Source organism: Pleurodeles waltl, chromosome 3_1 (genome assembly GCF_031143425.1).
Source record: "Pleurodeles waltl isolate 20211129_DDA chromosome 3_1, aPleWal1.hap1.20221129, whole genome shotgun sequence".
Classification (NCBI taxonomy): domain Eukaryota; kingdom Metazoa; phylum Chordata; class Amphibia; order Caudata; family Salamandridae; genus Pleurodeles; species Pleurodeles waltl.
Window position 1 is genome coordinate 1,214,818,145 of NC_090440.1, and position 27,267 is coordinate 1,214,845,411.

A 27,267-nucleotide genomic window follows, 5' to 3' on the forward strand; every position below is an offset into this window, starting at 1 on the left:
TTGTATTTTCTTGGAAAGTTTCACCAAGATTCGGCAACCAGCACTAAGTTATTAGCAAAACAAAAAACGTTCTTTCTATAGAAACTTGGGCCCGAGTTTATACTCTGCGCTGAATTAGCATCATTTTATTAACGGTAATTCAGCGCAAACCTAACTCTATAATTCTATTTGGACACTAGACTAGTCTAACATCAAAATATTGGAGTTAAAGTCATTTTTTGCTAGCGGGAAAGTACCTTGCATCAATGAGATGCAAGGTAGGCATTCCTGAGCAAAAAATGACTCTAAGGCCTTAGAGCCTTATTTATCCTCCCATGCAAAAATGGTGCACGGGAGGGAGGCGGGCCTAAATAATGGTACTAAGCTTGCTTAGCGCCAATATTTAACGCCTGGGTTAGGGCAGGCGTTAGAAGACCTGTGGGCCTATTTCCATGGTGGAACACCGTGGAATAAGCCCACAGGTGCCCTCCCTAGGCTCCAGTGACACTCCCACCTACACCGGAGGGACAGCGGAGGATGGGGGACCCCATCCCTGGTAAGTAGAGGTAAGTATTTGGTTTAATTTTTAAAAGTGCCATTGGGTGCCCTGAAATGGGGGCCCCTACATGGCACCGGGTGCAATGGCCATGCCCAGGGGACCCTTGTCCCCTATGCTGGCCATTGGGGCAGTGGGCATGACTCCTGTCTTTTCTAAGACAGGAACCATCTGGTATGGTAGGTTTTGTGTTGAGAAATGACACTAGGCTAGTTAGAGTCATTCATTTTTACTCTAACCAGCCTAACGTAATTTTTAGGTGCAAAACCCCCTTCCCCCATACCGCCACCCCCACCAAAGTTATTCTCCTTGACGTTAGCCCATCCTTAGCGCCAGCTTGCACCTTTCCTTAGATTTGGAGCCCTGCTGGCACTCTGGAATGTCACTAGCCAACGGTAAACTTTTTCACGCAAAACTGCATTAGTGCAGTTTTGCGTGAAATAGTTTAAATATGGGTCTTGGACCTAAGTATAAGTACCTAGTGGTGACTGTCATTAGCTTTTATATGTATATATACATATATATATGACCTACTGGCAGTTGTCAGTAGTTAGATATAGTTAAGACCTAGTTCCTATAGATAAAGCTGTTTTTTGCTTGCCTAAATATTTGGTGCCGCTTGACGAATCTGCACAAAATGTTCCCCCCAAAAAACGACAGTCATGTGAGCTGCTGTCTGAAAGATTTGGGGATGATCCATCAAGCGGGGACGAGATAACTCGGGGGGTGAAATTTAGAGCTTTTCCAATGTTAATTTCTATAGGAAAAATTGAACAGCAATAGCGCAAAAACTACTGGATGGAATTACACCAAATTTGGAAGAAAGGTAACTCTTGGTCCACAAAGAGCACTTTTTGTTATGTGGTGTAAAGTCATTCAGTAGTTTTTCAGAAATTTAAAGAAATCCAAGATTGTATATATGAAGACGTGAAGGATTTGCGACCACTAACGATCTTGTGCAGAGATCTGATTGGTTGATAACACTACAACAACAGAAGTGTTGTCAGCCATCTTGGGATTCTGCTGAAGCTGAGTCCCAGAAAAAATATTTAAAAACACAAAAGGGGTCAGGGTACGAACACCCTGACCCCTTGGCTCTGGTAGTGAGGTCCCAAAGGACACCCCCAGGGCTAAGAACAGTTTTTTAAATTCTACGGACAGATCCACGACGGATCCATGGATCTGCAGATCAGCAGTAAATTAAGAACAAACATGAAGCGTGGGCTCCTGTGCTTCATTATCATGAAACCTCTGGGTGGGCCAAGTCTTTCTCATATAGATATATATATATATATATATATATACTGTACAGTTCATTTTTTTGTTATTTTCATGAGTTCTTGTTCCCCTTGGAATAAGCCTTAAAATATGGGCACACTGCAAAGGTGAGTACTCAAAGACTCATAAAGACACCCTGAAAGTAATAATAACAAATGTTCAAAGAGAGTCCAATAAGCGTCCAAATATATGTCAATTCTCCATTCAGTCCATTGAAATCACAGGAGCCAAGAAATGTTGTATCGAATTTTATTCTTCCAAAAATTATTTCTCAGCCCAGTCAACGCGTTTCCTCCATCCAACAGGACTTCATCAGGAATCTTAATATCAGTAGTCTACTTGAAAACTCTACTTCTCAAGTAGTGACAAATCCATATCTCATACAAAATCTAATCCTATATCGAGCACCATGGGCTGCAAGCATGCAGTGTGCTTATCTTGGAGTTACAAAGGGAGTCTTGTGGCAGTGAGACTCCAATGGTGGAAACACACTATTTGTTCACTATATTGGGATATTCGCTTGTGTGGTATATCAGTGTCATTACTGCTCTTGTTGTTTGTTGCCTTAAAATATGAACAAGTGTCCACATGTTTCGTTCTGTAAAGTAATTGTATCATTGATGTTATGAGGCAGTAAGCAGTGCTTTATTAGGTCGGTTAGCTACACTGTGGTAATAATAGGGACTTTGACGCTTTCCACAGTGGTAATAAATGTGCGAATGTTAAGTTTATTATTACAATTGTTACAAATAACATTTTTATTGCACGCCAAACATTTTCATTGGCATTCACTCATGGTTTTTACAATCCAGCACTGTCAGCTAGCAGTCGCTGATAAAGCACTGGTGTACAACCTGAGGGACTCAGAATCTGAAACGTTGAAATGGAAATAGATTTGTGTTCGTCTGTGAGCTCATCTGTGCATCTTGTTGAGACGTTTCTTTGTTGGATATACAGACATTTACTTCTTGGATACAGGAATATTCTCATGCATTTTCCATAAAATAAAAAGGTGACTTTATTACAAATTTCCATTTCATTGAGTTCTGATATTGAGTATCAGCCTTTGACAGCCTATAATATTGCATGTAAAGGACACTTGACCCCTGATGTATCACATATTCACAAATACTAGCTATATGCACATTTGTTGTAAAGAACTTAAGCTGTGGCGGAGTTTAGATTCGGGGCAAGTAGATGATCTATACCCTTCCTATACTGAAGGCACAAACAACCCAATAGTACGAAGGAATGGTGGTATTTGCTTAGCTGCCAAATGTGACCCGGCATGAGTAGCATTTTTTTTTCTTCTAATTATAGTTGATGAAATAAAGGGCTATTTAGGCTTTGAATCATGGATATTTTTAATACCTGGGAGAGTATATTCATCTTAAAAGCGTTAGCGGTAACGTTACTAAAGGCAACTTCTGATGTAAAAAGATACTTGTACCAAGTAAAATGTGCCACTCGTCAACCGGGATAAACTGTAATAGGTGACTAGTGGCGTCAAAGGCCACTGGGGATGGGGACGGAGAAAAGCAAGTGATTCTGCCACAGTGCCACTGTCATACATAGATAGGAGGTGCGAGCAGCAAACTAGCTTGTCACATGCTGGTCTCAGTCCCCACTCGACATCACAAGCTTGCTTTCCAAATGAGAGGACAGTAGCAAGATGCACCAAGAAAGGTATGAGCCTGCCTCCTTTAGTGTAAGAAAAACAATATATTCTAAGAACACCACTCGGGTGCACTTATGTTACTTGCCAGATGCTTACAGCCCTAATGTGGGCCTATGCTGTCTCCGCATTGTATCAGATGCAACACGCGCTACGTCATCCATTACAATGTGATACAAATGCCATGAAAAGAGGTGTTCAGTCTGCAATTTGTGCCAGACAACTTTTCACACTCATTCACTCGTGGGCCCTCCTGGCAAAAATCTTGAAAATTACCTTGAAATATGACATCTATTTCATTACAAACAAGAGCCACACAAACACTAGAAAGGCATATCTCGTTATAATGTGGCATTCCTTATATACTGCAATGAATAAAATCTTAGCCTGGTGAACCAAACAATTCCCGCTGTCAAATTCAGGGCAACTGCCTCCCTCAAGCTTCATAGGTATGTGCTTGAAGATTAGAGAGGGAATTGTTGGGAACTGTTTAACACAACATAGTCTCAGGAGCTTCACCTTGATAACTACAAATGTGAGTGCTTGGGATAAATGAAAGCAGGTTAAGCGTCCCAGACTCCAGGATGCTAGCGATCGTTAATCGTTGTCGTGGCCCTCAGGGTCTTTCAATGTCCACTACAACCTTTCAATCTTGCCATTATTGGTATAATATATAAAAAGGCAAATAACTAACATCCAAATCACATTCGGTCATACATAAAACATCTTAAACTAAAGACCATTTTTGTTCTTATTAAAAACAAACGCAAAAAGGCCACAATATGTGACTATGAAAATGTGGTCTTCACATAAATAATAAGACCCAGTGACCAGTTAACCTTTGCTGTGCAAGTAGCTCATGTGTCCACAGCTGTCACTCAGCATGGTCAAGCAGGCTGCAATCAGAAGGAGCAATAACTGATTTTTTTTAATGTGTTTTTCAAATGAATGTTTTTATCACGCTTTTGTATAAGAATCACAGCATGGAGAGGATCAAATCGCAGAGTCACTCTGAAATCTCCCAGTATTCTTCTGAGCGTCTGAGATTTTGTAGTTTAAGAGGTAAACATCGTTTTTGTGGAACAGAGGGGAAATTCATTTTCAAACAAAATTTCTTAAGAATGAATTGAGTGTGTCGCCTCGACTTGGAACAATCAGGGTGTAAGGTGTTCTGAAATTTCCTGGGAGTTATTTTCCGTCTGCGATTGCTTGAGGTTGATTTCCTGCAAAACTGCATTGATGCGTTGTCGCTGACAAAATTGCAGTGTGAATCAATTTGTCAGAGTTAAAAGGATAGGGCTGATTGTTTCTACCAGAAATTACAAAGGCTGTTTCTTTAACCTGAAATCCCTCGAGGTCAAGTTCCTCTAAATTCTAGATGCCAGTGAGCTTCCATAACATTTGTAACATCTTTTCAGAATTAATCCGTTTTGAGAAACTAGCACTGGAGAGAAGACTAAGAAGTGAGGACTGGATTATGATCCTGCTGCAAATCAAGTGGAGGTGGGTCGAAGGGTTCCACAACAAATCAATATTGTTTTTATACTTTTCTACTCCAGCGGGTCATTGCGTTCCAAGCCAAGATCACTGACATTCGTAGGTTGAAGCTCCTCACTGTCTTCCTCCATTTCGTCTTCCTCCATCTCTTCATCTTCGTCCTCCTCTTCTTCTTCTGTTCCATCCAGGGAGTCCTCATGGGCAGCTAACATTGCCTGCTGCATGGCCATTGTGGCACTGTCTGAGGACAGGGAATGGAGATTGTCCATATTGATGGAGCCTAAAAAACATGACACAGATGACAAAGTTTGAATTGATGTAATGTAGCAAAAAGAACATATGTTGCACAGAGAAGCTCAAATAATTTACCCAACATAAATGAAAGCTACATAGATGGATCCTCTGCACTCAAGAATATTGTTAGATTAGAAGTTTCCTTGAATCATATTCATTACAAACAACCACTTGATGACACAAAGATACATTATGTCAAATTTCACATGTGCGTGTCCAATAGGTTTCTTTGATGCTCCATTTTATAGCACTCAGTCAATGGCATGTGGACAAATCTACTCTATCACATCACAAAACATTTTTTCGATAACTTCCAAGGTCTTGAAGTGGATTAGGGTCCATAATAACAGTCGTGAAATGAGAGAAGTTGAAGACTGACTGCGGAGGTGGTACAGAGGTGATCAGCACATGACAATGTGCCCCGCTTTAGAAAACTCTTTCCAGCCTCTCTCTCTTACAAATAGTTATTCACTAAAGCGCCTTAATTGCTTAATTGCAGTCAACAATGACCTTAGAGTACCAGTCCTTGGGGGAAAGGAACCTTAGGCTCAGTATATGGAGAGACCTGCCACAATAGCAAACTGTTCATGAGACATTCAATACAGAATCGGCAAGTGCACACCATTGTCATGGTTACCTTAATCAAGTATGACAGCAGGTCTTATTTCCCCACTCTTCCCTTGAAGGGAAAACCCTAAACCAATGTTGCATCAATAGGACACATCTTTTGAAATTGTCTGGAGATTCGGTCATTACTTAAGAAAAGTATTTAACATTAATGACCGCCCCTAAAATGATTGACAATCCTCCAACACACATTTTTGATTCTGAAATAACTGTTGCCTCGGATTATCAAGTGTCACTCAACACATCACGGGAACCAATGTGTTGCATGACGAGGAGAGAGAAGGAAAGTGGCACTGTCCTGCTCTCTCCCTAGAGCTGACGCACAGTCAGGCAGACAAGCACCCTGCCCACACCTTTGCACCATAGTGCAAAGGTGCCTTTGTGAGTCTTGTATGGGTTTTGTACTTTAAAGGTAGCCATCCAGTACAAAATACAATGCTTAGACTAACTTTGAAACCTTTCCCACTTCTGATGTGTTGTGTACAGTGCAGCACACATGTGAAGTGAGAAAATTTAGGAGACACAAAAGCATTTCTCCTTTAAAACGCTTGCTTTGAAGTGGCTTTTATTTTTACACAAAACATTGTGTACTATTGTTAGCAGTTATGGTTTTGCATCAAAAAACATAGGTGGTTGCCTGGGAACGCCCATGTACCACCCATGATTTCCTCCCTGACGAAGAGTAACACAAAGTAGTGCTAATAGCTGCTTTGGGTTAATTTAAGGGAACTTTCCAGTGCACAAGTTTTGCACACCAAACTAAAATTTTAAATACTGTTCAGGTTTGTGTCACTTTTGTGAAGCACGCCCAGCAAAAAATGTTTGTCAATCTGAGCTGTAGAGTGTCTGGAGATCTCTCATTCACTAGGGAGGTTGCTGCATTCTCCTCTTTTTGCAAGATATTGGGGCAGATTTACTAACATATTGCGCTATGTTTGCGTCACGATTTTTAAAAAATGTAGGCCCATATTTATACTTTTTGACGCACAACTGCGCCAACGCAGTTGTGCGTCAAAAATGTTACCGCCGGCTAACGCCATTCCAAAGCACCATGCGGGAGCCTTATTTATTGAATGACGTTAGCCGGCGCTGCGGACTGGTGTGCGTCAAAAAAAATGACTCACACCAGGCAGCGCCGGCGTAGGAGAAAATGGAGGTTGAGCGTCAAAAAATGGGGCAAGTCAGGTCTGAGGCAAAAATCAGGCCTCAACCCGATTTGCGCCATTTTTTTTTACGCCCAACCTCCATTGACATGACTCCTGTCTTAGCAAAGACAGGAGTCATGCCCCCTTGCCCATGCCCAGGGGACTTATGTCCCCTGGGCATGGTCATTGGGCATAGTGGCATGTACGGGGGCCCAAATCAGGCCCCCCTATGCCACAAAAAAAATAACGAAAGAAAAATACTTACCCCAACTTACCTCAACTTCCCTGGGATGGGTCCCTCCATCCTTGGGTGTCCTCCTGGGGTGGGCAAGGGTGGCAGGGGGTGTCCCTGGGGGCATGGGAGGGCACCTCTGGGCTCCTTCTGAGCCCACAGGTCCCTTAACGCCTGCCCTGACCCAGGCGTTAAAAAACGGCGCCCATCAGGCTGGGCGCCGTTTTTTAAGGCCAGCCCCCTCCTGTGCCTCAAAATGACGTCAGAGTATAAATATGGGGCACAGGCCTTAAAGTCATTTTTTGGAAGGGAACGCCTACCTTGCACATAATTAACGCAAGGCTTGTTCCCCCTTCCAAAAAATGACGCACATGGTGGAACTTTGACGCCCGCGGGGTCGGACGTCAAAGTATAAATATGGGGCAGGGTTTGCGCCGATTGTGCGCCAAAAATTTTGACGCACATTCGGCGCAAACATGGTATAAATATGCCCCCTACTTTCCAATCTATAATTTGTTTTGCATTCAAAGGGGACAATATACCAATATTTTGCACTGTGTTCTTTTCCTCTACTCCACATCAAGAGGGCGTTCCAATGCAATAACCTGTGTCTTTTGAGGCAAAACCGTATGTAGCACATAAAAAATTACTGTATTTGAAAGCAAATGTTAAAAGGAGAAATGCTTTTATTTCTCCTTTCTTTCTCACTTTGCATGTATGCTGCAGTCTACAGCACACATGCAAAGTAGGAAAAGTTTTAAAGCTTTTCTAGGCATAATATTTAGTACCGGAAGGGAGCCCTTCCAGTACTAAACCTGTGATAGGCTCACGTAAACACACCTGCACTATGGAGCAAAGGTATATGCATTGTGCACGGCAGCAAAATTCTGAGCTAGGGAGAGGGGAGGAGAGTACCATATCTCTGAAGTTATGGCGCTCTCCTGCTCCCTCCCTGTCACACAACACACCAAAGAATGTTTGGCTGCTGCGCTGTGTTCCGTGATATGTTGGTAAATCTGGCCCTATATTGCCCAAAAGTAACACAGGGTCGCGCAAAGCGCTGCTTTGCGTTATTTAGCATCAATGGGGCTTGTGGCTATCAGGATTGGAATGGCCATTTTCTTTATCTTGTAGTAAAACTGCAGATATCTTGACCTAATAAACAGACACTAAGGCCCATGTTTATACTTTTTGCCGCAAAACTGTGCAAAAAAACGCAGTTTTGCGGCAATATGTATAGCGCCGGCTTGCGTAATTCCAAAGCGGCAACCGGGCGCTAAATTCATGGAATGCTGCAAGACGGCATTCAAGTTGGGCTAGCGTCAGAAAAAAAGACATTAGCTGGGTGGGGGAAGTGGTACGGGTGAAGGGGGTTTTGCCTAAAAAAATTACACTAGGCTGGTTAGAGGCATAAAAAATTGCAGTTAACCAGCCTAGCCTCATTTCCTGACGCAAAACCAACCATACCACATGACTCCTGTCTCATAAAAGACAGGAGTCATGCCTACCACCCCAATGGCCAGGCCAGGACAGGGGACCAGGGTCCCCTGAGCTGGGCATTGAACCCAGTGCCATGCAGGGGGGGCAATGTTAGGACCCCCAATGGCACTTAATTTTTTTTAAAGAAAATACTTACCTATACTTAACTCGGACGGGGTCCTCTATCCTCTGCCGTCCCTCTGGTGTGGGAGGGGTGTGGGTGGGCGTGTTCCTGGGGCTTGGGGTAGGCACTTGTGGGCCCATTCCATGGTGTTTCACCATGGAAATGAGTCCACGGGTTCCCTAACGACTGGTCTGACCCTGGCGTTAAATAATGGAGAAAAGCAAGCTTTGCACCATTATTTGGCCCCTCCACCCACCCATGTGTCATTTTAGCACAGGGGATAAATATGGGGCAATGAGATTAGCACCTTTTTATAGATGGGAATGCCTACCTTGCGTCTCATTGACGCAAGGTAGGTGCGCGCTACCAAAAAATGGTGCTAACTCCAATATTTTGACGCTAGAGGTGTCTAGCGTAAAAATATAAATATGGAGTTAAATTTGCACCGAATTTGCGTCCAAAAAATTACGCAAATTCAGCGCACAGATAGTATAAATATGCCCCTAAATAAGATAGGGCTTATTCTACAAATAAATTAAAAATGTGACACATTCTTCAGATAAGACCTTCAACTGAATTATAACAGTGTTCTTTTGGGCAAGAGCGTATAGTTCACAAATCATGCTAACTCGCTAAAATGTTAACTGAAATCCATCATTCCGTATTTAGAACTTCTTTTTGGCTGTCACGAGGTGGGGTACTACTAGAACTGGAACAATTCTACAGTACTGTTAATTGTCTACTGAAGTCACCCGTAACACATACACAAGTTGTTTACCTATCGTCTTTTAATTATTTGATATATAAAATAAGAATTTGGTTTTAAAGACGTTAAAGTCTCAAAGTACACAATCATTTTCAGAAATGATGCAGGAAAACAATGTAGACTTCTGATATATGTGATCACATAATTGGATCGTCAAATCAACAAATGCGCGGGCGACGCTGTCCTCAAGAAGGTGGGTGTACTTAAAAGTAGCCTTAAAAATCCTATAACACATTATGGGTTTTTACTTTCCTCTGGAAAGGCGAGGAAGTCTTCCAATATATGCATCCACTGACTCTATGTGCTATTAATCACATAACAACCACTGTCCTCAGTCACATTATGTGATTTTTATGGATGCTTGTAAATACACCCACCTTTCTGAGCACAGCGCCCTCTGCACTTTTCTTGAACCAATTATGTGATGAATTGTTTCAATACAGGTAAGCATATATTGAAACAAAGAGTGCTCCTACTCGCATTCACTGATTGATTTGCTGGGAGGAAGTGAGCACACGTATACAATACAAGAGACTGATTCAAGAAAGCACAATCTATAGATGCAAGCTTTACAAATAAATCCCACCGGAAGCAGTTCTTTTGTATTAGTACCCCAGTCCTCGGTGAGATTACAGGGTTGGGTCTTTGTTATATATTTGTACTTCTGGCTTCTGATATCTTGCAATAATACATTGGTCTCCACGCAGTATGAAACTTTATTCAAGTTCTTGGTGGTTGGAATATTATTTCTTTGATTAGGATAAATGTTTATGAGCAGATGAATAGGGGGGCTATTTTGACAGAATTGTTTTTAGTAGTTGGACATTTACTGACTGAGGGACCACAGGCTTTTAGGTCCTTTACATTAGTAGAAAACATCTACTGCAACAGGTGAGATGACAGCTTCCAAGCTCTAAGCCTCTGCTCGTTTGGTTGGTCACATCTATGTAGATTTCAAGACCAAAGAAGGGGCAGGGGGAACTTTCGCTAAAACTGCAATGTCAGCTGAACTATCTCAGCAAGGATTTGTTTCTGAAAAACATTATGTCCTAACGTACTGCAAATTTTCTGCAAATGCGTGATATGACAGCATTGTGTTTCCCCTTGATTCATTCATGATGGTTAAAGTAAAAAAAAAATGGAAGGCCTGTCCTAACTAGGGTGGTCCTCCCAACGCTGTTCGGTTCATGGATCTATAGCAGTTGGTCTGCTAACAGGAAGTTATAATGATGTAGCTATGGCTGAGGCTCTACCACCAGACACTATGCATTTTCCCTATATAAATGAGGTGGGAAGACACAGTGGCCGGTTAGGTAATTCAACCATTTTTGGTGATTTTTCCATTACTACTCAAATCTAAATAAGGCTCTAAGGCCCAGATTTATGACAAAGTGGCGCAATGCGGTGCTGAGCCAAAAATAGCAGCGCTGCACCACTTTTGAAACACAGGGATGCGTTGTATTTACAGGAATACAGAGCACTCCTGCGTTTCCCCATAGGCCGGCGCTGAATTAAGCTGCCTGCACCAACGCAGGCATCTCTGCGTTAAGAGGATAAATTATTTATGTGCAGGAAGGTGTTCCTTCCTGCACATAAAGAATCTTTAATGGCGATTTGGCACGTCAATGTGTGCTGCAAAATGCAGTAAATCTAGAAGTACCAAAACATCATTATGGAATGATTGTTTATGTGCAGGAACGGACACCTTCCTGCATATAAACAATCATCCATTTCATTTTGCTTCTTCTATGCAGCACACATAGAAAAAGCAAAAAATGTGGAGGAATAAAAGCATTCCTCATCATTTTGCCATGCTAACGCCATTCCTGGGGTGGCGTTAGGTTTGGGTGCTGTCACAGATTTACGATTTCTCGTAAATGTGGGGCAGCATCAAAAGCAATGGGTGTTTGCGATGGAACGCCTACTTCAACATCCATTGCACGCCTATCTGACACAGAAAAGTGAGTCGGAGGGGCTTATTTTTACAAAGAGGCCTAATGCCACAAAAAGTAAATATGGAGCAGTGGTTAGCACCACCGAAGCGTCACAAAAAGTGACACTCTGGTGGCGATAGGGCTTTGTAAATAAGGCCCTGAATTTCAAACAACAGAGTTGCTGCATTGGGCCTTTGAACTAAATACCAACAATTCAACTCCTGGGAGTTCCTATTTTAGCTCCCATTTAAGCATATCCTGCAATGTTGGTGTACAATTTACCGGTGTAAGTTACACGTACATTTTTTTGTTTGTCTAGAGTGCAGCGGCCACTGTACTGATTTACACATCGTATAATTCAGCATATTTGAATATAGTTAAAATGGTTGTGCTGCTAAAATACAATTTTTGGAATGAGACATTTTAGTAGTGCTATATCTGACAATTAATCGAGTTAGGCCTACAAGGTTCTGATGGTGCATCAGCCTAAGCACAGCGAGCATTGCCCCTGAATGATCCCCAAATACTGTGGAGGACACTGCAGACAACTTTGCACCCTCATTGGGATCCAGTTGGAAACTGAAGGACTGGATTCCCCCTGCTGCCCTCATGAAGAGAGGACTGACTAACCACATCTTCACAGAATAGGAGAATCTCTGGTCAGTGAGAAGTCTGTGATGCTACACAGAAAGAGAGCCGCTGAGTGCTGTTGTGCGTACGGCAAGCAGCCTGACTTCTCTGAACAGGATCAGAACTCTCCCGTGCCCCAGTCAGGGCACTCGCTGTAACGCTGAACATTTCCATGCTGCTGGATCAGGTAAGATTTGAAATGGGTCTGTTGGGCCCCGGGTGATGCGCTGCTGATGGTGATGCTGCACCAATAGACACTTTTGACTATATTCCTGAGGAGTCAAAGGAGAGCAAACTCTTGCGCATAACTAGTGTTAAGCATTCCCAAATGAGGCCACCAGTGAATGAGGAATAATTCCGACCATGTTAAAAGGGAGAGAGTGGGACAGGGATTTGCCTGACAAAAGCTAGAGGCCGACATTTAGTGGATTGTGCTGTTGCCAATGAATGTTGTTATTGCTTTGCATGAGTAGAGTTATACTTCTTTTCTTATAAAAGCAAGTATTTGACTGGACCTTGACTTATTGGCAATACTGTATGTATTTTGAGTTACGAGTCGTTTTCACTAAATCGTGTGTACATTTCCTCCAAGGGAGCCTTTGACTGCTTGTCCACAGGGACCACTGAGAATCAAGTGCGGAAGGAGCACGTGGCCCAGTTGCTCAGGATCCATAGTAGGTCAGTCACTGGACATCAGGAGTAAAAGGCCTCAACCCCCCTGCGTGCTCCGTGACTCTCTGAAAGGGGTTCTGACAATATCAAACGTATAAAAAGGCTTCTTACAAAGAAAGACCTGTCTTAGTCGCCCACAAGCCCAGACAATGGTGAGTGTAACTAAGATGAATGGCCAGTGGTTAGCATGGGATGAACTGTTAATGCCCAACATATTGCAGTGAATTTGGCATTGAGAGCCCTGTATTTTCCAAGTGTTTGGATAAAATGCTCATTGCCAAAAACTCTGCCATTAATGTGTGTTTCTTCGAGGAAATAACTCAAAGCTCGCAATGGGGGGGTTTAGGTTGGCCCCAGCCCATAATGCCTTTCTGTAACATTGCACTAGACATGGCCTACAAAGCACCATACCCGTCACTACACAAAAACATGTGCTCCTTTCTGTAGTCATGAACAGAACATTATTCCTGGTTTTGGCTTACTGTCTGGACTTGGGTGTCCACTTCATGAAGTTCAACAAACACCTGCCTATCTTGGTTCAAAAATAAGATGCGTATCAAGAGTTTTAACTGGTTAATGTATTTTTTATCCTGTCTTTCATGTCGAGTAATGAATGGTTCAGGAGCTTATACTGAGTGACACCCACCAAATCAAATGTGATTTGTTGGAATTGGAGACATCAGGCCAATATAAAGGAGGCGGAGTTAATATGCCCCATGTGCGTATCACTCTTGGGCTTTCTTGTTGAAATTGTTTTGGAGATCAAGTGAACCTTCAATAGGCAAATTGCAGGATGTGAGTGCATCACGTAATACGGAGAATGAAATCAAAACCTCCTTGAAAGTGCTGTTGAACTGGAAGGTTATTGGAACCTACCCCACTTCATACGTCTCTTTTTGATACGCTATCATATGCCTGGATTAACTAAAATCTTGATGTACTCATGGAGATAGCGTCTTTGCTCATTCAAAAGCCTAATCTAAGTCATTGTCACATTTCACGAAACAATATCAACCAGCCTATTGGGAGGTCAGTTGGAATTTGGATGTCTGATGCCAATATGAGAGTCATTGTTACAATGTTTATCTGTGAAATGGTACAATGTATTTTACCTAATACAAACTGAATCAGATCTAAATGTGTTTTTGAGTGAACACTTACAATGAGTGTCCTCTCTGTTCATTCTTCATAGACTATGATTGGAAACAACTCTTCATTTTATAGTCCACATTTTTAACAGTGAGGGAGTGCACATGTTAAGTGGGCACTGTTAGATTAGAATACCCCGTTTCAGTAAACCTGTTAGGCTTATGTGAAGAACTGCCTATCTACAGTACACAGTACGTTGGAGTTAGACAACACTTCTAGATCTCGAGCATTACACACAATCTCAGTGACACACTAAGCCTAAATACATTGTTAGTCAAAAGAGGTAAATGCTCTGTTCGATTCGAAACCCCATAACACTAGACCTGTATCACTGGGAAAGTGCTGTGGAGCCTTTGATTCACTTTCTGCTTCACATTGTCATCAGTCATCAGTTTTCTTCTGAGCATGTAACCAGGTGGCGTATTCTGCTCATTCCTAACATACTGAATTTAGGCAGCAATTGTGATGCAAAATAGCAGTTAGATAACATTTCAAATTCAACGTTCTTAAAACACCGATCGATTTTCTTACAGAAAAATATCACAACAACATGAGTCATTGAAGAGCACCTGCCTGGATGAGGATTGAGGGGGAAAGGCCAAATTCATGGCCAGGTGGTTAAGAAATAACCAGCCTATGCTATTTAAGGCCCCTACATCCCTCTGATTGGCTCCATAGAGAGAACACTGGTGTATTATAATCAAATAAGCATGAGCGCATGTTCAAACCCTTCTCCATTCTTAGGCACTGAATCCCCGATATTGCACTGTGAATATGCAACTCTGCACTCTCTTAGATGCTGGAGCGTTCACCAAATGCTTACCATCAGGGTTGGATCCAGAGAGGACACCTTGCTGCTGTAACACTCCTGCTGCAAGAGAGTTCGGCCAAAACCTCTGAGTTGGCCGGTGCTGAGATTTTATCTTCTTAGCTTTTGGGGCAGGATCTGGGTTACTGGCGTCAAGCATGGGCTGCAGGATGCGGCGTCTTGCATTGATAAACCTTTCCAGAAGAGAAAAACATGAATAGAGAAATAAGACAGTAAGTAAAATCTCAAAATCCTGTCTTACTGCAGAGTCTCTAACAGTCACCTTTTGGTGTTAGCCTAGGAATCACAATATTATTGCAGCAAGTATGGGCCAATACTCATCACTAGCCTTGAAGGGATAATTGGCAACTTTGTGGGTGCAACTTGGCAAATTGTTGTGTGATTGTTTGTGGTAATGATGATAATGACAATGAAGAAACATTTCTGGCTGTTAACTTCGATCTTGCTATGGCTCAATTATATTTCAAAACATAAGGAAGGCTAAAGAACAAAACTTACGAAGAGCAAGCCTTTACTGAGGAGCAGTGAATTCAAAGAAAAATGCTTCAGTGGCGGTAGACGTAGCTAAGATAGCATATGACTCTGAAAACTGTGACAAAAAATCCTCACATACTGCTGTGACAGTCCCTTCAGAATGATGCCCTAGAAATCCTGGTAAAATCAATCCCACAAAATGTTGTTTTTAAGGGACACAAAAGCATAACATTGGAACTTACGTCACTAGGGGAGAGGCTGCGAGAACCGCACATAAAACAACACAATAGTCTTTCTTAGGTAAAGTGACTCCAATGTAGATGTTGACTGAATAGAAATATGTCAGTGCAGGTGACTAGATACACAGATTACGATCACAGTACAACATCAAAGACAGTTTAATGTTGGTGATGAGGTCATGTAGGAAGTCCAATTTGATTTTAAAAAATGGCTTTCCTTGGTTTCTCCAAAAGTGAAAATGTTCCCCAAAATGCCTTCTTTGGTTGTCATGAGCATATTAACAAACGCCAATCAGAAAATCAACAAGTTCTCTATGAATAGGCATAGTTACACCACACTGCAGAACCAGGGACTAATCGTTTGTCTTCTGGTGTCTAATGGGAAGGGCCACACGTTTGTGCTGTAATAAGAGAACTTTTGTGTTTATTTGGTAGCGTCAGTCAGGAGTGCTGTGAGACAAGTCTCAGGTTCTCACTAACGACGTTTTGGTGCAGGGCAACGCCGCAAGGATTCTTCCTGGCGCACAATGGGCTGCCATGTGCCACGTAGGCACTCTTGCACCATGATGCAAGGATGCCTGTGTTGTAGGGATGATTGTTTTTGTGTAGGAAGGGACACCTTCCTGCAAGAAAACAATCACAAGAGGCGTTTTCCTCTTTCTATGTGTGCTGCAGAATGCAGCACACATAGAAAAAGCAAAACATGAGGAGAAATAAAGGTATTTCTCCTTGTTGCACCTTCCTTTCACCCCCCCTGGGAAGGTGTGGGCTTTTGACATTTTCCAAGGTTTATGAAATATCATAAATCTGGTAACATGTCAGATGCCATGTGTGTTACATGGGAACACCTACCGTACCACCCATGGCATGGCTCCCTATCACAGGTGGTGGGAGTGGGTCTGAATTTAGCCAGCCACCCACCAGGTGGAGTCCCATGTGATGGGTTTTTCCAGAAGATCACAACTTTTGTCTTGTTGGTGTTAAGTTTGAGACAGTTGGTCTTCATCCAGTCATGCAGAAGGCAATCCTGGTCTGGATATTTGGAGTCTTGTCCACGAAGGAGAGTATTAGATGGGTACCTTTGGCATATGATAGAATGTCGATATTGTGGGCGTGGATGATGATTGCTAGTGGGATCATGTAAGCATTGAAGTGTGTCTGGCTTACTGAGGATCCTTGTGGTACTCCACAGACGAGGTTGCAGAAAAAGGGGTTAGGCACACTGACTGTGTCCTTCCGATTAGGAAGTAGAATATCCAGCGGAGAGTGGGTTTTGGATTCTAATCTGATGGAGGTTCCAGGTGAGGATGGGGTCTGGCACTGCACCAAATTCCACGAAGGGGTAGAGGAGGAGGATGATTGCCGTCTCCTCTACACAAGATCACATGAATGTCTTTAGCACTGATAAGTGCTGTTCTGAGGTGTGGTTGGGACTGAAGATTGTGTGAGTTCGAGGTGCTAGGAGTATGTTGATAAGCTTCTCCAGGACTTTGGCTGGGGGCAGTAGCAGAGAATGAATCTACAGTTGGTGGGTTGTTGGATTTGCAAAAGGCTTTTTGAACAAGGGGAGTGCTGTGGCGGGCTTCTATATTTCTAGAATATTGACAGAAGAGATGGAGTTGAATAATATCAGGGTGAGTGCTATGCTGATGGGTTGGAGTCTTTTGGCAAAGAAATGATGGGGGCAGAGGTCGGATGGGGCCTTGAAATGGACAGACTAAATAGTGGATTCGTTTTTGCCCATGGAGATGGTGTACAGTATGGATGCACTGGTTTCTTTGGGCAAGGTGGGGAGTTGTGTTACGAGATCTGTCAGGTGGTGGTGGGGCTCAATGTTGTCATATATGGAGTTTACCTTGCTGCAGAAGAAATGTGAGAGTTTGTAGTAAATGTCCTGTGAAGGGGTGATGCTGCTGGAGGTGGCAATTGGGGAGGTGAACTCTTTCACAATGGCAAAGATTTATTTCCTACTGTCGATGCGGTCTGCAAACTTGGAGCATTTGGTGTTCTGTATCTGCTGATCGTAGCATCCAAAGATGGATATGAAGGTTTTCCTTTTGCATTGTCTTGGCTCATTCTCAATCTGTGCTCCAGTTGTTTTCATTGATGCTTCGTCATCCCGAGTTCCTCTGTAGATCAGTTGGCTTGTAGTCTGTATCATGCAGCTTTGTTGAGCTTGAGGGGTAGGCTGCTGCTGTCCCTTAACTGGTGTTCTGTGAATACTGTGTGAATACTATCATCCAGTCTTACTTTGAGATGATGTCCCAGTCTCGGCAGACTGGTTTGGTAGTAGTTCTGTGTTGGTGTGGGCTGGAAATGGTGACTTTAGTGACGGTTCGGACAGGCAAAATTATGAATGTGGGTTTGTCAACAGAGATGTTATAGAAGGTGGTGCAAACCAAGTCCAGGAGGTGTCCAGAATCGTGTGTGGCTAATTTTTCATGTTAGGTGATCTGAGGTTTCTTGGGTCTTTGAGTAGTGCAGTCAGGTTAGGGTCAGTACCGTCTTCAGGTGGAAGGTTAAGTCCCTGAGGAGGGGAAGGCACTCCAGTTGAGGATGAGGGGAGCAACTAAGTCTGTGATGATGTTGGCAAAGTATGTATGTGGTCCAAGTGAACTGTATATGAGGATGGTGCTTAGGGTAAAGTTGACTGTGAAGTGAAGTCTGAAAGCATCGTGTTCCATGTTTTTGGGGGTTGTGCATCCTTGAAGATGATGGTGATTCTACCACCAGGCTTGTGCTGTCTGTCCTAATTGGTGATCTTGTAGTCAGGAGAAAAGGCAGTAGCAATGGCAGGGGCTGATGTGGGGTTCAGTCATATTTCCACAAGGAACAACAGATCTCAAATCTCTGTGGTGTGTTGGTGAGATAGCATGTGTTAAGGAGCCTGCAGGAGTGTGCAGAGTGTTATGCAGTTATTGTCTGGTTAATGTGGGTGTGAGAAATAGATGCTGGGTGCTATTGGAGCAGGGGTAGTGAGCAGTGTGTGCGGGAGAGTACATGAGAACTTGCAGGTGGTACAGGAGAACATCCCTTCAGTGTTGTGAGGTGTAGTATTGTTGCAATGAGGGGATCAGCGGCTGGGGTTGAGAGCGTGGAGGATTTCTTTGGAGTAGTGGCAGGTAGGTGGACCAGCTTTCGGAGTGCCAGCGTTGCGCCCGCTGTGCCTTTACTCTATGGCCATCATTAATTAGGTCCTGGGAGGGAGGGGGAGAGTAAGGAGCAGTGCGCAAGGTTGGGATGGAGCACCGGAGGTGGGAAGTGGGAGAATGTGGAAGTGGAAAAAGAGGAAAGGAGTGTTTAGGGAGACAAAAGAGCAGGAAATGGCCAATGAAGAGGAGAACAAAAAGTAAGTGAGAAAGGACAAAACTTGGTAAAAAACAGAAAGAAAAGCAGAAAAGCCCAAACCCGGCAAAGAGAAGAGAGACAGAAATGAGTGAGAATGGAAAAGAAAAAACACAAGCCGACATGAGCAAGAATGAAAAGCAGAAATGAGTGAGAATGGCAAGCAGAAACGAACGAGAGTGGCAAAAAGAAAGCTGCAGAAATTTATGAAAGTAGCAAGAAGAAATAAAGGAGTGTGGGGAAGAGAAACAAGCAGAAATGAGCATGAGAGGCAAAAACAAAATAAAGCAGAGAAGAGCAAGATGAAACAGGAGAGAAGTGGCAATACAACAAGAAAGACTAACACAAAAACAGAACCAAACCTAAAATCGAGAAGGAATAAGGGTGGGATCGAAGCAAAGAGAGGGAGCGCAAGAAAGAGGAGAAGCAGAAGGAGTGAGGCAGGAGCCTTGGACACACAAAGCGGGGTCTGTAGCAGCCTTGTCTGGTCAGAGGACAAGGCACCGGTACATCCTCTGGATGTACGTGCTTAGGGGCATATTTATACTCTGTTTGCACCAAATTAGTGTCATTTTTTTTAACTCTAATTCGGTGCAAAACTAACTCCATATTTATACTTTGGTGCTAGACCCCTCTAGCACCAAATTTATGGAGTTAAAGTAATTTTTTGAAAGTGGAGTCCTACTTTGCCCTAATGAGATGCAAGGTAGGAGTTCCCATGCAAAAAATGACTCTATGGCCTTAACACCATATTTAGGGGCATATTTATACTCTGCGGCGTATTTATACTCTGTTTGCACCGAATAAGTGTCATTTTTTTTTACTCTAATTCGGTGCAAAACTAACTCCATATTTATACTTTGGTGCTAGACCCATCTAGCACCAAGGCCCTGATTTAAACTTTTTTTGCACCGCATTAACGTCATTTTATGACACAAAAGTGGCGCAAACGTACAAAATATTGGCCCTTATTTATACTTTTTGCTGCAAAACTGCGCTAACTCAGTTTTGCACCAAAAAGTTGAGCACCGGCTTGCACCATTTCTGTGCACCAGCCGGGCACCATATTTATGGAATGGTGCAAGCCGGTGCAAAGGGTAGGCTAGAGTTTAAAAAAATGACTTTAGTCGGTGGGGCTGGCAGTATAGAAGAAGAGGGTTTAGCACCAAAAAATGGCTTTAGGCAGGTTAGAGTAAAAAGAAATGACTCTAACCAGATTAGCGTCATTTTATGGTGCTAAACCTACCATGCCACATGACTCCTGCCTTAGGAAAGGCAGGAGTCATGCCCACCACCCCAGTGGCCAGCACAGAGGACAGGGGTCCCCTGGGCATGGCCATTGCACCCGGTGCCATATATGGGGGCCCATTTCAGGGCCCCCTATGGCACTTTCAAAAATAAAATGCACTTACCTGTACTTACCTGGGATGGGCTCCCCCAACCTCGCAGTCCCTCTAGTGTGGGTGGGGGTGCCCCTAGGGCCTAGGGAGGGCACCTCTGGGCTTATTCCGTGGTGTTCCACCATGGAAATAGGGCCACAGGTCCCCTAAGACCTGCCCTGACCCAGGTCTTAAAAAATGGGGCAAAGCAAGCTTTGCCCCATTTTTTGACCCTTCCTCCCTCCCTTGCACCATTTTTACATGGGAGTATAAATATGGTGTTAAGGCCATAGAGTCATTTTTTTGCACGGGAACCTCCTACCTTGCATCTCATTAAGGCAAGGTAGGATTCCACTTCCAAAAAATGACTTTAACTCCATAAATTTGGTGCTAGACGGGTCTAGCACCAAAGTATAAATATGGAGTTAGTTTTGCACTGAATTAGAGTACAAAAAAAATGACGCTAATTCATTGCAAAAAGAGTATAAATACGCCCCTTAGCGTCAAAAAATGATGCTAATCTGGTCAGAATCATTTATTTTGACTCAAAACCGCCTAACGTAATTTTTTTTTTAAGCTAGCCTACCCTTTGCACCGGCTTGCACCATTCCATAAATATGGTGCCCAGGTGGTGCTAAAAAATGGTGCAAGCCGGTGCAAAACGTTTTGGGGCAAAACTGCCTTAGTGCAGTTTTGCACCAAAAAGTATAAATAAGGCCCTTAATGTTTAAATTATAAGTTGATATTACTATGGAAAAATATTCTTACAGATATTTAGGGATGATTCTTCCCAGACAATTTTCCTAAAACACTTTCTAGTAATACATGATTTGTATAACAAATAGGTTAATGACATACAGCTAATAATCCACATACGCAAAGACGTGTCATATGCATTCATTACGTTAAAATATTTGTTTTATCTTTTTAACTTAAAATCGCACTTTGAAATATTGAAGCTCGGTGCTGTATTATATTATGGATGGAAGTGGAAGGTGTCAATGGTAGCTGTTTAGGGGAATAATGGTAAATGGCAAGGTGGGCTGATCGTTCTTTTTAATGGGGGTATAGTTAACTAGTTCATTTCATGACCAGAGAATTCCATTTCTGTGCCCAGTGTTCCTCTTTTCAATTTGCAGAAGGAAAGATGCTTTAAATTTGTTCTTAGGGGTGGCAAACTGTGTGGTACTGTTCGCTTTGTGTCACTTTCTGATTCATAATAATTCTGCCAAATTACAAAGTGCCTATTAGTTACAGTGGATATTTTTTCCATAAGATTTTTACAGTGTTGGTCATAAAATCTAAGTTGGTAATTATTTTATTGGCTTTTGATCTAGCAAACCTTATTATAAATTGCAAGGGGCAATTGAATGAATCAGTTACTTACCGGTAATCTTCTCATTATTCTGAATATCCTTTTTCTTGTACCAATACTTACTATATGAGGTACGTAACCTCTAGCCAAGCACCATGTGACCAAGCTGATCCAATAGGAAGTATAGAAAAACAGCACTCTTTCTCGAGCTGTATGTCCCTTTTACCAATGTGGTAATAACAAAAATCCCCAAGCTTTAAAGAGGTTGTGTAATAGGGGATCAGGGAGGGTTCGTAAGATTTGGCACAAGAAAAGGATATTTGGAGTAATAAGAGGATAGTAGCTGCTAAAACACTGGAACCTAAACATCCAATCTATTTTGGGAAACAAAAGCAGATGGTGTAGCCCAAGTCACAACCTTTCAAATGTCCAAACCTGAAACATCAAAGCCTCCACCCAGTAGGTAGCCAGTCCTTGAGTAGATTTACTGTGCGCTCCACCAAAGAACACATCGTCCTTCGAACCATAACCAATCACAATCCACATTTAAGCGATCTACCTAAATTCTGTGCAGAAGTCTTTTGACCATGATGAAAATACCAAATTTAATAAACCGATTATCACTCTCTATAGCTCTGTGTTCTGGAGAATCTTCACAGCTCTTAGGTCATCCATTGTACGCAAAGCCTCCTCAGGAGTAGCTGGAGCTGGAAAATAAGAAGTCAAAAATATTTTTTGATTCTGAGGAAATGAAGACATAACCTTTGGACAGAAGCCTGGTCCCAACATGAGGACCAACACCTTCAAAGAAATCTTGAAATAAGCGGTTTAATAGATAATAAGACAAACTCCCTTAGTCTTTGGGACGAAGTTATGGCCACCAAAAAAGAAACCTTCTAAGACAGGTGTTTCAAATCAGTCTCTTGCAAAGCGTCAAGGTGATGAGACTGCAATGTCCTCAGTACCAATAGAAGGTCCCAGGAGGGAGAGAGTGATGTAAATGTTGGCCTCATCAAAGAAGAACCTTTTAAGAGCTTTGGACCCAACTGGGAGGAAAGCTTAACTTTCTCAAACCCCACCTTTCAACAACCATGCCGACAGTCTCGTCCTTCTGCATATGTCTATGGGAAGAAGAGGGGATTGGAAAGGGCACTGGTCTACTTACAGTATCCATTCTGAAACTACTGACATCCGCTTCAGAAGAGGAAACCAACCAATTCTCAGCCAAAATAAACTACCAAAATGAGTTTCAATCTCTGATTTCTAAATCTGAATAGTAACCTGGGAATTAGAGGAAATGGAGGAAAATAAAAGGGAAGAACCGGGGGTGGGTGGACACAGGAAAATTAGTGCATCTACCCCCACGAACAATCTTCCTGAAACCTGGTTTGAAATGCAGGAAGCAAAGGGCTTTCTTCTGTGGTAAATAGATGTAGCTGAGGAGTACCAAACCTTTGGCATATCTGCTCAAAGATTAGAAGGGATGGACATTGTCCTCCACCTGAATGTAAGTTGCATACAGGGCCATTAAATGAGCTTCCACCTAACTGATTATGAGGATCACAAGTTCTGCAAAAGACAGGTAGCCTGTCCCTGATTGTTTGTTTAAATAGGCCTTTGTGGCAGTGTTGTCTGTTCTTACTAAAACAACCTGATCCAAAAAGTGATCTAAAAATCGAAGAAGAGCACTGTAAAACAACCATCATTTCTTTCCAATTGGAGGAGTGAAATTCCTCTCCCTGCAAACAGCTCCCTTGAATCAATATGTTTCCACAGGTGGCTTCCCAACCCATTTTGCTTCATCCGTAGTTAGAATACAGGGAGGAGGTATTCGTAACATTCCTTTTGACAAATTTACAGGGCTCAACCACCACTGCATCCTCTCCAAATGTACCTTGTCACAGGCACCATTTGATCTAAACTGTGCCAAGCTGGATTCCTTTAGTCCACAGGATGATGAACCAGCGGTCCAAGGTGAAGGCGAGCCCATGCCACCACCAACAAACAAGATGTCTTAAAAACAAACTACACATATAAAGGGCCATAAATAACTATTAATACGAAAAATATGATCCCTAAAATAACTATCATGTATCCATGGAAATGTAACCATTCCCTGGTGAGAACTCTGAACTTCTGTCCCAGGGACAGAAGCAGACTCTTTATAAGCCAATTAACTCTATGTCCTGAGTTGGAAGAAGATGAGAGTTCTTCCAGTGGAACAACAAATTGAACTTCTTCAGATCCTGACAATCCAAGTTAGTATGAATCAACAACATTGTCTTTGAGTGAGAATGAATAAGCCAATTGTCCAAGTAGGGGTGAAGTAGGATCCCTTTCATTTGAAGATGGCTACAATTGAAACAATTACTTTGGTAAATCAACTCAGGGATGATATTAGACCGAAAGGAAGAACCAGAAACTGACAATGCTGGACCTCCACACAAAACCTGAGGAACCTCTGGTGAGGGGGATGAATCAGAATTTACAGTCATGCATCTCTCAAGTCCACTTAGGTCACCCATTCTCCTGGGGTTAGCAGAGGAATGATTTTTTGAAGAGCTTCTATTTTGAAAAGATTCTTCTTGGTACAGACATTCAACTTTTTTGGGTTGATTACTGCCCTGTATTTTCCGAAGTTAGAGATTTCACTAGTCCCGTAGAGAGGAAGGAGGAACTGGTCCTGATTCAGGAGGGTTGTGCGCGATCTCCAAGGGATACCCTTTTTCTACTATTTGAAGACATCTAAAACACTGTCTTGCCATATCTGTAGATAAAAGGATAGGCAACCTCCAGCACAGTCAGGAACACATCTTGAGTTTTGAAGGTGAAAGAGGTGGGAGCCTGGATCACTGACCTCTAGCCAAGTAGGGTTGATGAGATTCGGTCTTACCAGATTGGAAAATGAACTGAAACACTCTCTGGCACTTTCTCATGGCTATCTTCCTAGGAGGATCTGTCTTAATCGAAGCCTTAACCAATAGAGCAAGCTTTTGTTTTTTGGAAGCCTTACAACAAACATTATCTAACTGATCTCCAAATACCCTGCTGCCAATAAAGGACATATTAAGCATATCTGCCTTCCAGTCCATTAACTAAATATGAAGCCTATCAGCTACACTGGATGCCATAGAAGAGGTGGATGCCTTTAAGATACCACAGGATACGTCAGAGAGAAACTTTGCATGTTTCTCCATGTTAGAAAATAACTCAGAACATTCAACATCCATCTGAATAGCTCAGGTTAAGGCCAGAATGTCTTTAGCCAGAGATTGTGAAGCATAGACAGCATAAACTGAAGCTCTCATGATGAGAATCAATGCTATGTAACCCTTTTTGAGAGGACCCTCTTCCTGTGAATCCACCATATCCCTGACAGGAACCTCCTAAGTCAAAACATTGGACTGAATAGCAAGAATATCTAACATAGGATCAATCTTAATAGAAGTAGGCATCTCAATGTCACCCTTATCCAAGGGGTACAGTATTGCCAAACATTTTGAAAGTACAGCCTTATCTGGAGTCTTCCATTGCCTTAAAAGAAGATCCAACACCTCTCTATTGACTGCAAAACAAGCCAGAGAGTGAGATTCTAACTGTTGAAACAGGTCAGAGCTCATACTCAGTAATTCATCCTCCAAAGGAATAGGCAAATTATCCTGAAATATTGCAATGTTATGTTATGAAATGTTTTAGAGCGAATGGCTACCCAAAGGCCTCCCAGCACTATACAGAAATCTTCAAAAACACTGCCTTAGGAACAACCACGTTTTAAGTAGACGAAAGGATAATTCACGGCTGGTTTGTCGTAGGGCCAAAGGTAGAGAGTTCCACAATTTGGAGCCAAGATACGACATAGATCTCCCACCCATTTGGCTTTTTTTTATTGAGGGGATTACAGCTAAAGCCGGTGATGAAGATTTAAGCTGTCTGACAGGATTATGGAAAAAGGCCAGTGTTCACAAGAACGGCAGGCCTTTGTCATAAAGAGCTCTGTGAATGCAGCATAATGTTTTGAACTTGGGAGCCAATGCAGAGCCGAGAGAGCTAAAGAAGAAAGTTCACATTTTTTAATGAACATGCACCTATGAGTAGATTTGGGAATCTGTATTTGTTCATCATCATACTCTGGAAAAGGCCATGAGGAAAAAGAAGAGGGAGAAGAAATATCCAAATGAGGCTTAGAAGAAGCAGAGGAAGAAGGAGAAGAAGTTCCACTCGACTTCTTCTGAGATCCGTTGAAAGCAATTGACAAGGAGGAAACCAAGTACTGCATCTGTCCTTAGACAGCTGGAATCCGAAAGCGGAGGAACCAGGTAGAGAAGATTCATGTCTGTGCCCTTTATCATCCTCTTTGTGCATTCCAGAACAATGATGCCACTGGGAGGAGTGCTTTTATGCTCCATGGTAAGGTCTGGAAAGGAAGCCACAATGAGACTTATATACACACCTGTAATGAGGACCCACATCCATCACAGTGCCTGCAAGAGAGAGAAGGACTTCTCCCTTCTTTTATCATTCTTCTTTTTTTTACCTTCAAATATTTATCTTTCAAATATCAAAGATGAAATGAAAAATAAAAACCTAGGGTTATATTTACCAAAAATTCACATAACAATGCAGCAAGCCACCTTTCTGCGCTGCATGAAAAAGAAAGGGCAGGAATGTTCTGGAATTTAACACTGTATTGTGCATATCTGTCCTTTCCTAGTGCTGGCACACTTTTGGCTGCCTAGCACCAATGTACGCACTGCCTATTTTGCAGCAGGATTGTTTTTGTGCAGGAAGGTGTACCTTACTGCACAAAAACAATCCTCAGGAGCATTTCATTATTTCCATGTGTGCTGCAGAATACAGCCCATGTCAAAAGAGAAAAAACAAGGATAAATAAACAGATTTCTCTTTGTTATGCCTCCCTTGGGGAGGGGAGGATTTCGATGCATTCCCAGGTCTAGCAGTAATAGTAAATAGGGAAATGCATCAAAATACATTGGTGGATGCATGGGAACACCCATACTCCAGTCTTGTAATGCCTCCTTGGGGCAGAGTAAAGCCGGGCAGCGATTTGCGCTGCCTTTCGCTACTCTACATTTTCCAAGCCACACAGGGCCACTCAAGGTTGCCTTGCATGGCTTGGTAAATATCATTTGAGCTTTTGTGCATCGTCCTTGTGAGGCACAAGGGTTACAAAAACCTCTGATAAATAAGGGACATCATATTTACAGGCAAGACCTGGACTAGAACCCTTGGATGAGGGAATGAAGAACTGTGAGAAAAATAAAGAGAGCTACAGAGCATATGGTATCATGCTAGCCACCTCAGTGCACTACTGGCTAAAAGAGAACCACAAGGACATGCACTGAAGCAGCCACTCTGAACAGTACAGGCCTCAGGGGAGACGGGCAATGATAATATCCTGAAACATGTGCACGTTCTTCTTGCAAGCCAGAAATAGCCTTCAGCATCCACAACTGCTGGTTCAACACAGGTGGGAGGAGACCAAACAAAAGCATTTCCAGAGCTTAAGTCACAATGCTCAAGCACCAGAAGACACATCCCCAGGGAGGTGAGCTGAAAAAGAGAAGCCCACACATGCCTTCCCAGAGAAGCTGTCATGCTCTACAACTGCTCCTACAACAAATTGCCCCT

The 27,267-nt window shown here is 42.6% G+C and overlaps 1 protein-coding gene across 22 annotated transcripts in view; it reads right to left on the reverse strand.

Moving 5' to 3' along the window:
- Window positions 1-2,048: 2,048 nt before the first annotated feature.
- The window catches only part of PKNOX2 (PBX/knotted 1 homeobox 2), a 3,670,033-nt gene continuing 3,644,814 nt past the window's right edge, over window positions 2,049-27,267 (reverse strand). For all 22 annotated transcript variants that reach the window (XM_069224545.1, XM_069224549.1, XM_069224540.1 and 19 more), the window contains 2 exons: window positions 14,861-15,039; window positions 2,049-5,265 (listed from right to left, as the gene is read on the reverse strand). In XM_069224545.1, coding sequence (XP_069080646.1) covers window positions 5,039-5,265; window positions 14,861-15,039 — 406 coding nt within the window. In that variant the 3' untranslated portion in view covers window positions 2,049-5,038. The remainder of the gene's footprint in view (window positions 5,266-14,860; window positions 15,040-27,267) is intronic.